Source organism: Castanea sativa, chromosome 7 (assembly GCF_040712315.1).
Source record: "Castanea sativa cultivar Marrone di Chiusa Pesio chromosome 7, ASM4071231v1".
Classification (NCBI taxonomy): Eukaryota; Viridiplantae; Streptophyta; class Magnoliopsida; order Fagales; family Fagaceae; genus Castanea; species Castanea sativa.
In genome coordinates this window covers 9,527,427-9,541,489 of record NC_134019.1, presented here as the reverse complement: position 1 = coordinate 9,541,489, position 14,063 = coordinate 9,527,427, and the positions used below count along the sequence as shown (strand labels likewise).

Genomic DNA, 14,063 nt, shown 5'->3' with positions numbered 1-14,063 from the left:
AAGCACTGCAACCCAAACCCACACTCACTAAACTACCACAGCCCATAAGCCAAAATCAAACCAATAACCACCACCTAATCCAACCTTATAAGAGGGAGAGAAGGAGAAGATGAGAAAGAGAGAGAAGCAAACCTAACAGAAAAGAAAGAGACAATGAGTTTAAATTGTTATTATTTTATTATAGCACTCAGCTACAGTGAGCTGCTAAAAATGGCAGCTTGCTATATCTGAGTGTCAAAATATTTAGCATTTGAGAGCTTTGATGTAGTAGATATTTTTGTGTGTTGGTTGTTAAATTGGCTTTATGACATTTTTAGCATTCCAAATGTGAATGCTCTTACATGATTATAGACCTCATAGACCATAACTCAAAAATAATACAACAATGTAGTAAAAGATGATCTGATCAATAGTGGTCTGCAACAATTTCGGTTATAGGGAAATGGACCCATTGGTTTGGTAAAAAATTTGAGAAATTACTGAATTAATCGAACTGTAGACAACCCTAACACAACATTACTCATTAATATATTTGGTTTCCTCCACTATTTTAGGAAATAAAGTAGCAATAATAGGGAAAAAATTGTGTTTAATTGTTAATTGAGAAAGACATTATGAATAAAATACCAATTATTTGTTAGTATAAATAATCCTCCTCTAATTGCTTGAATCATGTGAAGTAACACACAATTGTCATTTACACTCACACGTAACATAAGAATTTTTCTTGTTAGCCAAATTCCATTTCATAACATAGGTGAGTATGTTATTCTTGTAGCACTCGTATAGCAGGTGGTAGTTACTTTACTTTTGAATGATATTCAAATTTCTTGGATGATGAAACTTTTCTAGTTAATTTAATCCTGAATCAAATTATAAACCTAGAATTACGAAAAAAAATGAATTTTTTTTTTTTTACTAAAAGAGTATAAAATAAATGAAGTGAAAAAAAAAAAAAAAAAAGACCATAAGGGTCCGTTTGGTTAGGAGGATAGAAAATATTTTAGTTTTCCTCATTTTTGTTTGGTTGGAAAGGCGGAAAAGTGGAGAGATAAAAAACTTTTTTGTTTGGTTGAAAATAAAATTTGTATAAATTTACTATCATGCAATGCACAATAAAGTTCAAAGCTTTGTTGCTCTGGTTAGACAACAAAGCTTCTCATGGACCCCGATCCCAAGTACTAGAAAATGTATTTTGTATTAAATGATATCACGTCATCCGTATGACCTAATAAATGAGAGACGTGTGTGTAAAAATAACTACCCACTAACATGTCTTTCATTTATTAGTAGAGTAGTTAATTTTTACTAGTATGTCTCACACTTATTGGATTTTGATATCACTGACATGATATAATTTGATACTAAATACCTTCTCTGATTACTAGGTAGACCGCTTTAGTAAACATTCATAAGCTCAGTATTGTGAATTGTGTTTTGGTTTATATATGGAATTATATATTCTACTATTTATATAAAATATGATACGTGGGTTTAAGTAGAACATAAATTTTAAATACAATTAAATAATATATATTAAAATAATTACGTGTAACATTGTGGAGTCTCAAAACTTTATGTAACACAATATTATGAGGTTAACTAAAAACGAAACAATTTCAGTCTTAAAAAGATTATAAATAATATTGTCTTATTATATTTATTTTATTTGGTATAATATAATATTTGTCAACTTTTAATACAATATTGATTAAAATAAAAATAAAATGCCTTGTAGTTGAGTAGCTCAATTAGTTGGCATATTTTTGTGTTTTCAACGGAAATATTCAAGGTTTAAATCTTTTCAGTCTCAACTATCAAATTATCAATAACAACAATAATAAGAGCAAGAATGTGTCAAATATGTAAGAGTATTATAGGGAGTATGTATGTTTTGTACAAGCTATTAAGATAACATTGGAAGAGATTAAATCCTATAAAGATGAAGGGTAAAACCCAAGTTTTATACCCTCCAAAGTCCAATCCCTACATGCTACACCATTTAATCACATATTAATGAATAGGCACAACTACATTTAATCAATTCTAATACTCATTTAAAAATCCAACTTAACTAGAACAAAGAGTTTATTAAGATGTTATTAAGTATAATAGTATGTATTGAGTTTTAAGTAAAAAATTGATGTGACAATATCTTATTGAATTGTGAAAAACATGAGCTTTACATTCATTCTTACCAACTTCAGACTCATTGGAATTTCGGTTAAAGTTCCTTATAGTCAATTCCATTCCCTGTCTATCAGTCCAATTTGACTTAATAGTGTTTTGAGAGAATAAACTGAAACAAGCATTCCATCCTACCATTGCACCCTCTTATAAATCTCTGAAACACGTAAATAAACGGAATTCATCTTTTAAAAAAACTTTCTTTTGCATTCATTTCCCATTCCCAAAGAAACTATAAACTCCCAAACTGGAGAATGGATAATAAAATAAAACATACCTGAAGTGAGAGCCTCACATTATAAATTACATGAGCATCAAATTCCACACAAGAATCTACAGGAGCTTCAGACCTTGCATGCAGTGCAGAGAGTGAACATCGGAGCAAGAGAGCATGTCACCCAAGTAACTCAGTTCCATACATAGCTCCATTGAAATGTTAACAACAGATTAATGTGGGGATGATTAGATTAATTTTTCAAACTGGGAATGAGAATACTACTATAACACTTGAACAAAATAACAAATTCTGGTTCAAATGCAGTCAACTTCAAACAAAATTGTAGTATATTAGCAACTGAATAAATAGGCACTTCTCTTTTCTTTCTTTTTTTCTTCTTTTTTCTTTCATTAGAGAATAAAATACAAGCACTTGCAGCAATCTTCCCTGAATATTGCAAGCAATGCCTTGGACAATGAGCTTCTTAGGTTCCAAATGGGAGCATTTCCTCTTATATCCAGTGATCCCTTATGACTTTGAATTGGTCCTTGCTTCATTGAGGCTCTACGATCCAGTTTATGGAATTTGTTTGTTAATATCAGTGTAAAAAAATTTCGGAAAGGACAAAAAAAAAAAAAAAAAAAAAGAAGCAAGGTAAGTCAAAAATCATGACAATACGTTGTTAAAGCATTTTAAAATAAGTATCCACACAACATACCAGTCGTTTGAAGGACCTGCTTTGTGCCGTTTTCTTCGAATTCTCCACATTGGGTTTTGCACGATCTAGAGCCTACAGATTAACACATTCATGCTTCTTTATAAGCCTCTACAAAGAAAATTACTTTAAAAAAAAAAAATTAAGTGTAAATGTAAATGCTCTGCTTGTGTGTGCATGCATGTGAATGTGTCTCTATTTTTGTTTTTTTGATTAGGAATGGAAATTCTATTCAAACTATTAAAAAAAGAGTCACGCAAGCATACATGAGGTATACATCTGGGGCTCAATACAATCAAGAACACAAATTACAAGCATCGATCAAATCATAAATTGAAGAAATTGAACGGCTTCCTATGATAGACATCCAATCTAATAATGTTTTAAAAAAGAAAAGTTTTATATCGATTATTTTCCTTTAAGAATCCTCAAAACACCGGTTGTTTCTCTCCTGTCAAATGCATCTTATCAAACGAGGAACAGCCATCCAGGTAATATTGTTGTGATGCCGACCAAACTTCCCTTGCCAACATGCTAAAAGGTCAACCACAGACTTCTACTTATATATTCTTTATCTTGAAATTGAGTCACAATTTATTAAGTAAAAAACAGTAACAACAGCAATTCAGTGACCAAAACATATAAATTTCAAAACCAAGACAAGGCTTTTGGTCCAGTGCAATGGACAGGCCATGAGACCAATATGTGGCCAATTCTGCCACATGTCATGTCCAAAATCATGTCCGGTGCAGCACTGGACGGAAGCCAAACCCCTAACCCAGAGAAACTTCGCAAGGAAAAGTAAAGCTTAACATGTAAATGAGAATATATGTACCAAAGACTCTTTTAAAACAGTACCATGCAAATACAATATAAATTCTGTCTAGCTTACTAGAGTATCACAACTCCATAAGCAAATAGAACATATGTATGTATGGGTTCCCATGCATCATAGTATCAAACAGTATACTCTTCAGACCAGGGGAAAAAACAAAAACATCTAATGACAAGGTCAAAGGCAGAAAAATTAGTCATAAACGTAGCATCATGTAATCATGCAAATTGACATTTCAAAACCTGTGACTGACATCTGTCACTCTTCATTGCACATACATAATAAATCAAGCTTGGTGGTAGGAAAGCCCAACTAAAACACAAAAATCAAGCAATAACACGTCACATCTAATCAAACTAATTCTATTTGAACCCAATAATTGCAAACCAAAATTCATTTTAAAATGTTCAACAACCTAGGTAGATAAGAAACGAATTGGTGAGAAAAGAAGAGATGGGAATAGAATTGGCAATAAGTAGAGGGCCTTATAGGATTGATTCTAAAAAAGAAAAAAAAAAATTTATATATATATATATATATTGTGTGCGTGATTGTGTAGGTGTTTTCTGTGTTCAGTTCGAAATTGAAAAAATTGGGAAACAAGTGTTTTCTCATTAATGGTGAACGGTAAGTTTGTAAATATGAGGATTTTTTTTTTTTTTTTGATAAGGAAATAATTTATTGATTGAAAAAAAAGGTGCTGAGTGCACAGGAAGAATACATAAGAGTACAACACAATCATAAAAGAGAATAGGAAGGCAACAATTGAAAAACAGAAAAATACAAAACTAGTGAAGGCTCAAGGAATCCAAAATTTCTAGGAACCCACAATTGGGAACGAAGAAGACAATGAAGACCAATCATATGAGGATTTCAGAATCTAACACTTCAGCTTCCCATACTCCATTATAAGGATTTCCGACAATGAAGACCAATTATAATTCTTACACATGAAACACCACTCCATTATAACGATGCCCATTCTCCTTAAGTTATTGGCGGTCAAGATCTTCCACAAAGCCACACACCATAAAAAGAAAGCCATCCTTGATGGGACCCTAAATTTCCACATACTTCTCCAAGGAAAATGTAGGTCACCCCTCCTTAGACACTATAGTAGCTCTTAAGCTGGAAACCTTTCGTTCGGCAAAGGACTCCACACTAATATCTGTCTCCTCATACGGTCATACCTGATCTTAACATTGAGCACTCTCTCCCTTTATTTGTTAACTCCTCATCCTTCTGAATCTTCTTCTCCCTCTTCATTTTCATCTTCACAACCTTTACTCCCTCTTCTCTTGATTGCCCAACAAAAACCAAAAAGAGTTTGGGTTGCTGAGTTGCTCCTTGGTTTAGGGTCCATGGCCTATTCAAAGCTTCAACCCTTCCTTGATACGGGGTTGTCAATTGGAAATTGTGAACAATTTGTGTACTTGGTGATGTTTTGGGACAATTTAGGGTGCTTCGGATGCCAATCAGTGATAGCACAATGTTTGGGTACAAGGGCCTGGTTAACCCTATTGAGTAAAATCCAGCCAAATGAACTCAGCCCTAGCATGGTCTGTTCACATCACAACCCACCGGAAAGGTGGCTTCTCAAAATAGGATGCTTTGTAAAACTAGGAATCTATTCTTTTTATTTATTTAGTGTGCATCAATTCTTTTTTTATATTGGTACAACTACACATCAATTTTATCTAAAGAAGGATTGGATTCAAAACTTTTCTCTTTTGACTGAGCACTTTGTTGAAACACAGTTCAAGATATTCACTATCATCTCCTTAAAAAGGCCTACTTCAACAAAATCAAGCATAATATATCACAATAATACATAATAAAACTAAGAGGGACACTTCATAAAACTATTAAAAAAAAAAATAGAGATTGATCAAACAGGAAAGAACCTGAATCAAAGATTCCACACGACGCCGCATCCGTGTATGCATGAAACCCTCCGAGCACTGCAGGAATATGCATGGAAAAGATTTAAATCAATCAAGAAAGGAATAAGAAAAAAGCATGGTACAAGCTAGAAACACCAAAAGGTGCCAGTTGAGCTACAAAAACAAAAGATTTCAAGATAAATGAGAGCATATTATCAAAATATGTTATAGCTCTTGTACTTATGACGCCAAATATCTACCATTATCTATTCAACTGAGAGCATGGTGAACATATACATGATCAACTATAGTAAACACAATAAAAGTGCTGCATGAAACCTCCTATCACCTTCCCCAGCTAGAGCACTCACTGGGCGGCAATGACAAGTAGAGTGAACATAGTAACATGTACCCTAAGAGCACTTGTAGCAGTGGAGCTAAAAAGCTATATAGCTATTTTAGCTCCACCAAAACACAAAAACCACCATCCAGCAATGGAGCTATAGCTATTTTTTTTAGCTTCATTGCTACAATGCACATCTATCTATAGATGTGCATTGTAGCTTAGAGCTATAAAAAAAAAAACAATTTTTTATTCCTTGCCTGGTTGTGTGTGGCTGTGATGGTTGTGTAATGGATATATTATTTTATTGTAGTATATATCTTATTTTATTGTAATGTTTATATTATTTTATTGTGTTGAAAGCTAAAATAGATCCACTGCTGCAGCATGTGTGTAGATAAAATAAATAAAGTAACTTTTTGTTGTGCCAAATAACTAAATTTTTACCTCCACTGCTGTGGATGCTCTAATGGTCATAGTGACATATACTCATGCTAAAAATATGACAAATCTATAGTGGTGTTCATACACAATAAATGCTCCTCACTAGAACATAATATAGCCAAAAAACCACAACATAAATAGATTTAAACTGAATTGTGTGAACATATCCAAGAGCAAATGGTGAATTTTGTCTGATGTAATAAAGCACATCAAATTATCAATTAGTTTTAACCACTAACCAAATTTTTTTCATATAGGTACCATTTCCAGCCAAAACTAATCATTATGTGTACATTTACCTAAATGATACTTAAGAAATTTTTGACATGCAATATGGAATCTCTGTGTAAGAAGGTGCATTGCTTTCTTTGTCATAAATATTGAGACTAGCATATGCACATGTTTTTTTTTTTTTTTCTGTAATTCACATTTCCCCAAGCATGTGAAAAAATTTCAGACAAAAGAACGAAGAATTCAGGCAATTTAGGTAAAAAAGAAATCTCACTTTAACATGATAACTAACATAAGCGTGAAATGTTGATAAACTCCAAACAGTATGGTCCAGCTTTTTGCCTTCTACATGACGAGGGAAGATAACTGCATTGGTTGAACACATGGCAATCTGTTACATTGAGAAAAAGGAGAGGAAAATAAAACAACTCTATTTTTCTACATTACCAAATGTCACAAATCCTGCATTGGCCGATAATGCTTCAGCAGGAGCTCCCTCTAGTTCTGGAGGAGGAGAAGGAGACCACAAACAAGAAGGGGCACTGTTAAGTCCAGCTGTACGTCTTGCTTCCACAAACTCCTAAAATATAAACAAACCTTGAATGTGAAAAACTAGAAATAACCAAGAACAGATTAAAGAACACATACCAGAAAGGTATGCTTGGAAGTGTCAACAATAGAATTACCATAAATATGGTAAAATTGTAATATTCAATATTTGAAAGGATTCCCTAGGTTGACCAATATGCTCCAATTTAAATGGTCCTTCCTCCTTCCATAATAATAGGATGGAGGGTAAGCTTGTGGGTTCAAGGCCCACTTGGTGCGTATGTAGCTTACCAATAAAGTAAATTTTGGCCTTCCTAGGACCATCAACAAAATGTGACAGTTCAGCCATATCTTTCCCAGAAAAAAAATCCACATCTGCATTTTATTTCAAATGTACTCTTTGATCAATAAATTTAGATCATATATTTATTGTACCTGCAGGAAGGAAGTTGCAAGAACAATATCTATGGAGTCCGTGAATCTCATAGGATATACAACAGTCACCTTTTCAACCTGGCAGAAACCATTTCAGAATTTTGTCAGCATAATTTCAAGTACTTTTCTTCTATAGCTAATAGTGGGCATGAAAACCTTATATAGCTAAGAATGGATGAAATGAAAGCATACACAAATGAATTGCAGATTACTAGAGGCTCTGTAGAGCAAAGACATTTTTAACTGAATATTTTATATATATTCATTCAAAAATATGATATTGATGCGGCAAAAGATCAGCCTACACTTAATAGTGACCAAAGGAAGGAGACAGGGCTCTCATTATCTAGAATACTAGAGTATTTTACTTTTGCTTTCGGATTTCCAAAGCCATTTATTATTATTATTTTTTTTTATGTTGTCATTTGTTGGCTTTATTAAATGAAGAGGCTGTCAGAAAGTATAGAGCATTGTAGGAAGTCCAGAATTATTTTGAAACAAACATGCAGATGAGGGGGGGGGGGGGGGGGGGAGATCAGTTTTAGCTTTTTGAGTTATTGAGATCTTTGTGAGAAACATGTAGGAAGTTAACCCATTTTATTGCTTTCTGACTTTTTTTTTTTTAATAATTGAAGTAGAAGCTGTTCTGTTCTATCTCTGCTATTGCCAGTTCTTTATTTGTGACTTCTTGCTGTGTCAGCTATAAACTAAATGCTAAATTAATTGAAGCTGAAGAATTATTTCAAGGAGAGAGGGAGAATACTACATGTAAAACTATTTCACACAAAAACTTTCAAGTGAATACTACTACTTTCTACAAATAAACCCCTGAATGGTTAAACAAAGTTGTATAAAGAAGAAAGAAATGCCTGTTGAGATGATATTTTTACCTGAGGAACCAGGAAAAAAGACTCATTTGGTCGATGTACAATGGCAACCAGTCGATCCTTATTAGGAGCAACAACTCTTGAACCAAGTTTTTTTAGAATTACTCTCAATGGAGCTCCAAGTACCACTTCCCTTACAGATGCAATCTTTACCAAAAGAGTATGTCTGTACTCTACACAACATCAACAAAACAAAAGTGCCAAAGAGCATCAACAAACTCAGCCACCAATTACATAAATAAAATAGATAAGCGAATACATGAAAAGTGTGTTTTAATACTATATGATAGAAAACAATCTTAAACAAAGGTAGACTTCACTGCATTTATATCAAACAAACTGTTCTAAGTTTTTATATGTTAGGTGAAAATACAATCAATTGTTAATCACAATGACTTGCATCAATCATGATGCATTTTTAAGAACATCATTCAGCATTCCTGCCTGCACAGAAGCCCTGGACTGCATGGTAAAAGGGGGATAATGATCCAAATAATAAGGCTTCAGAACAGTAGGTGCAGCAAATATAAGTCAGGTTGGGAAATGGGAAGAATGATCCTGACCTCTAGGAGGTGGTATCTCATGGAATGACTGTATGCAACCGCTCCCTCACAACATGCTTGTGTGTCCCACACGCTGTGAGGGATCAGCTGTATAAGATAAGTTTCCGACATATAGGGCTTCAAAACAGTAAATGCAGTAGCCAGTCACTCAAATTATATCATAAATCTACAGCTTTGAACACAAGGGCGATTTGCACACCTGATGTCAGATCTTTAATTTTGAGCAATATAATATGGCATTTATAACTACAGTCTATTATAGGAAGGTCTACAAGTGAATAAGGCATGTGGAAGAGCATTTTGGAACTTGAGTTATAAATTGTCCCAGGGATTTTTTTGGTAAGTAAATAAATTAATTTAAAAAGTGCCAAAGGGACACAACCCTAGTAGGAAGAGCAAGAAAAAAGTAAGAAAAACATTAATTATCGATAATTCAACTGATCTAAGAATTCTAAGAACTCTGTCAAGGAGGTTGAACTTGCTCCTGATGCCACTCATGCAAGGAATGTAAAAAATAAGAATTTCAGCTCACTACAAACAAAATTTCAAACCAAATCAATGCTCACCACACCTTGGCTCCTCTATGGCACTCAAACCGGCCTTGTGAACTTTCCAACAGTTCAATCATATATTTGGGCATCACCAAAGTCAGCCCAACCAAAGTAAAGATGAAGGACTATATATCAGTTGCCATAGAGCAATGGAGAAGCAAATGATCAATAGATTCCCCACTGCATTTACACATAACACCAATCAACTATTAAAATGTAATGCTTATGATGGTTATCAACTGTTAGAATTCTCCCAAGGACCACAGTCCACACGAAAAAAGTCACATTTCTTGGCAACTTAGCCATCTAGATGCTCTTCCAAGGGAAAGAAACTTGTAGGACCTCTAAGAGCATTATTATTTTTTTTTTTATGACATGGAACCTACCAAGGCAGGGCCCTTTGGACCCAGCTCTAAGGAGTAAACCATGGATACATGACCCCACTCACCAAAACCGCGTATCAAGTAATCTAGGTGAACTCCTATTAGGGATCGGCCCCAAGATGTCTAGTTCAATAGCTAATCCCAAGCCTCCAACCACTAGGCTGCATAGGTCTCTAAGAGCATAGTATAATATGATTTCAGCTCAAACACTCCTTTCTTTGATGACAACCACACCACTTGTCTTGACTGAATGAGGCAAGAAGATTAAGCTCTCTAGCTTTAAGGCAATGCAATGCAACAAGTGCATAACTTTTTAACTACTGCACTTATACATTATACATCTATTAACAATCCCTAGCTCCCATTTAACAAGGTCATCTATGGTGATTCACGTTGCTTTTAGTTCAACTCTATTTTCTTTTCTTTTTTTCTCCAAAAAAAAATTTCTACTTTCTTTTATACAGGTTTTTCTTTTTGTTAACCAAAGGAAAGTGCTTAGGGGAAAAACCTATGATCAAAGAAAGAATATATCCTAGTGTCTTCTTTTAAAAGCTTATCTTGTACATGGTAATCCACTTTCTTTCTTGATATTTCTATTCTCTATTAAGACATTTTTAATTTCGCACCATTTTCTATTGAGAGATAAAATGACAATTTCTTATAACCACTTAGCAGCAATAGGGAGGAAAATTCTAATAAGCACTTGAGTGCAAGCATCTAACTTTGAACCTGAGAAACTGGCTTGAACCCCGGAGAATAGTCACAATCAGTTACCAGCCTAAAAAATTTTGGAACTTCAAAAATGAATTGAAATGTTGGTTTACTTATTCACTAGTTAATGCAATACAGTTAAAACAGAGTTACAGGTTATACACAAATCTTTTTATATTCTCCTAGTCTTAGAGTTTGTTGCGCCCTAAATTTGAATGAGAGCATAATAACCCAAAAAGATTCCGCTTGAAGCATGAGTTCATGAATATGATAAGGAAATTACTGCAATAAAAATTTTTTTTTTAAGTAATGAAAATTTTATTGAATGAAATATACCCAAGTACACAGGGGTTGTACTCAGGGAGTAGGTACAATCAAATTCTCAAATTATAATGCTCGAACATATCTAACAAAGTAAAATAGGGCACAGAATGAAAAGCAACACTCCAATCCAATAAAGTGTGAAGGAAAAAAGATTTAATTTGAAGAATAGATAGTTCACATCCCTCAAAGCTTTCTGTTCCCACCAGAGAAACTGCATTAATGCGGCAATGCCCTCCAAAAAGCTATATTATGATGCCTACCGAAAGTACCGTGCCATGTGGCTAACATATAGAGAACCCTCTGTGGCATAACCCATTGAAATCCAAACAAACAATACACCATTGTCCGCAGCTCATAAGCTATAGGCCAATAAAGAAGGAGATGATTCACCAGCTGGAATGTTACCTAAACTGAGAAAGGAACTGCTATTGGCAGATGATCACCTAAGCATAGTCTAACCTTTAGCCACACATCCATGCCAAGAATTCCTTTTAGGTGCTTCTGCTGGGCAAGTTTTTCTATTAGCTTTGCACAAAACCTTCTCAGAAGGTCAAGCAGCATCTACTGGGAAGGAATTTAAGTCTATTTCAAGATGTAGAATAAGCACCAATTAAACCATCACAAAGAAAATCAAAAGAGGTCAATAAATGAATATTAGAGCCCAAATGAAGCACATCCCAGAATTGCTTCATCAAAAAGAATTGAATAATACAACTAATTGAACCTAAGTTAGGATGATACAGGGGAATTAAATTCTTTAAGTTCTATACAACACATATGGTCAAACTAGCAGTAATCTCTTCAGTTCATAAATTGATTTCTTTGAACTTCATAAATATTAAAATACGTGCGGCCACACTTATAAGAGTGGCATATATGTGTATAAAACGAGAAATCATTGAAGTTCCAACATTTTTAAATTCTTCCAGAACGTCACACCATCTCAAGTACAACTTCTAAGCATTTCACTTATTAGTTCATCAGAACTGATCCTTGAAACAAACTTTACCTATGTTATGTATGAATGGTGAAAAGTTGTTAAAAGAAAACCCTTTTCATGAAGTGAAAGAAATATTTCAAGCAGTCTTAAAAATTATATGCGAAGATGGACGTGATTAACAAGTGATCCTAGATATTTCAGCATATCTACTACAGCAAGCTTATAATGACCTTAGAAAAGGAACTCGTTGAACCTTCATCTGGAGGAAGTTTTGACATATTCAGTTTCAATGTGAGATTAAAGCCATCCTTTGGAGGATCAAGAATTTGCACAATCACGCCATATGCAGCTTTTATAGCTTCAATGGCTCCAAATGGAAGCCCATTAAAGAAAATGGCTTCTGCAGGAGGAGAAGGTAATGATACTGATAACAGCAAGACGTGGGAATTCTTCAACGACACCTGCAATATAATTTTGGCGCTTAGTTAAAAGAACCCAAAACTCATACTCTACATGACAAAACTACCATATTCAAATAAACAATTACTAGTCTCTTCACACACTATGTTCAAAGGCTCTATCTAATTAATATAAAGTACACATATTTAATAAAATTAGTTATATAAGCAGTTATTCTAGTGCAAAAAGTGGGGTTGCAGGAAATCTATTTTAAAGTTTAAGCTAAGTGCCTTGTAACTCAACTGACACCTTATGGTGTTTTTAACGGAGACGTTAGGGTTCAAGTCCCCACTCCCCCAACTTTTTATCAAAAAAGAAAAGGTTTAAAAGTCTATTTGAGAACAATTTATTTAGTTGAAACTGAAAGCTTTTTGCTGAAAGTAAAAAGTACTGAATAATATCAAAAATAAGATCAATAGTAAAAAAAGATGATTTTTTAGGCCAATTCCAAATGCAACCTAAATGTGACCTAAATTTTAGGTAAGTGAAATTTAATTATTTTCCTTACTAGACCCTATTAATTGAAGTTGTAAGAACTTATTTTCCATTTTTCTACCATTTTATTCTATCAAAAATTCAAACAAATTATGAAAATTTATAAAATTAAATCGATTCAAGATACAACTTTCATTGAATAAAGAAAATCAAAACAGCAAAAAAAAAAAAAAAAAAAAAAAAAAAACAGGGAAGAAGGTGAAAATGACCTGAATGTGGAAACGAACATCGTCAAACTCGACCCAGTTGTAATCCAATTCCACTGCTTTATCAAGACTGCACAATCGAATCAAAAATGTAAACATAAAATATATGAATGAATTTCGAAAGCAAGAAAGAGAGAGAGAGAGAGAAATGGAACGAACCTGTGAACGCGATTCAGCAAGGTCTGGAGGAGAAATCTGGAATGAGATTGCAACAGTATCATCGCTTTCTCTCTCTCTGTCTGTCTGTGAATTTGAGAGAGTGAAGTAAAGACAAGTTGTTTGGGCGATCAAAACAACATCGAGTGTTTGTTATTATTGTTGTTTTGCTTACAGCTTTGGGTCTTTGAAGATTCTCTCATTTCATGTCTTTTATTTTCTTCAACTCTCGTCGGCAACGGGTCGGTTTTACTCCATTTTTTTTATAATTGGGTCGGGTGGCCCACATCTACAGTTAAAATAATGAATTTTATTTCATCTACGGCTAGGCTATTTCTTTTTTCCTTTTTCTCTCTTTTTTTTTTTTTTTTAATACAAGAGACTAAAATTCAATTTATTCCTTAATTTTTGTCCAAGTAGATCCTAAATTTTTTGCTTTTATCAATTTTGTCCGAAATCAAATTATAAAAGTGAATTAATGTGATCGTTTGTGTTATTTTAATTGAATTTGTTATTGATAAGTTATGTGGGAGGGGTAAGATTCAAACA

General features: G+C 33.7%; 1 protein-coding gene across 1 annotated transcript; it reads right to left on the bottom strand.

Annotated features, from left to right (window-relative positions):
- Positions 1–2,619: 2,619 nt before the first annotated feature.
- On the bottom strand, positions 2,620–13,751 carry LOC142643670 (actin-related protein 2/3 complex subunit 2A). Its single transcript, XM_075818371.1, has 10 exons — positions 13,518–13,751; positions 13,362–13,428; positions 12,452–12,659; positions 8,730–8,899; positions 7,840–7,917; positions 7,303–7,435; positions 7,130–7,221; positions 5,859–5,915; positions 3,123–3,194; positions 2,620–2,968 (listed from the first exon to the last, which is right to left on the bottom strand). The coding sequence occupies exons 1-10, from the start codon at positions 13,577–13,579 to the stop codon at positions 2,933–2,935; spliced, it is 975 nt and encodes a 324-aa protein (XP_075674486.1). The 5' UTR covers positions 13,580–13,751; the 3' UTR covers positions 2,620–2,932.
- Between the last annotated feature and the right edge of the window lie 312 nt (positions 13,752–14,063).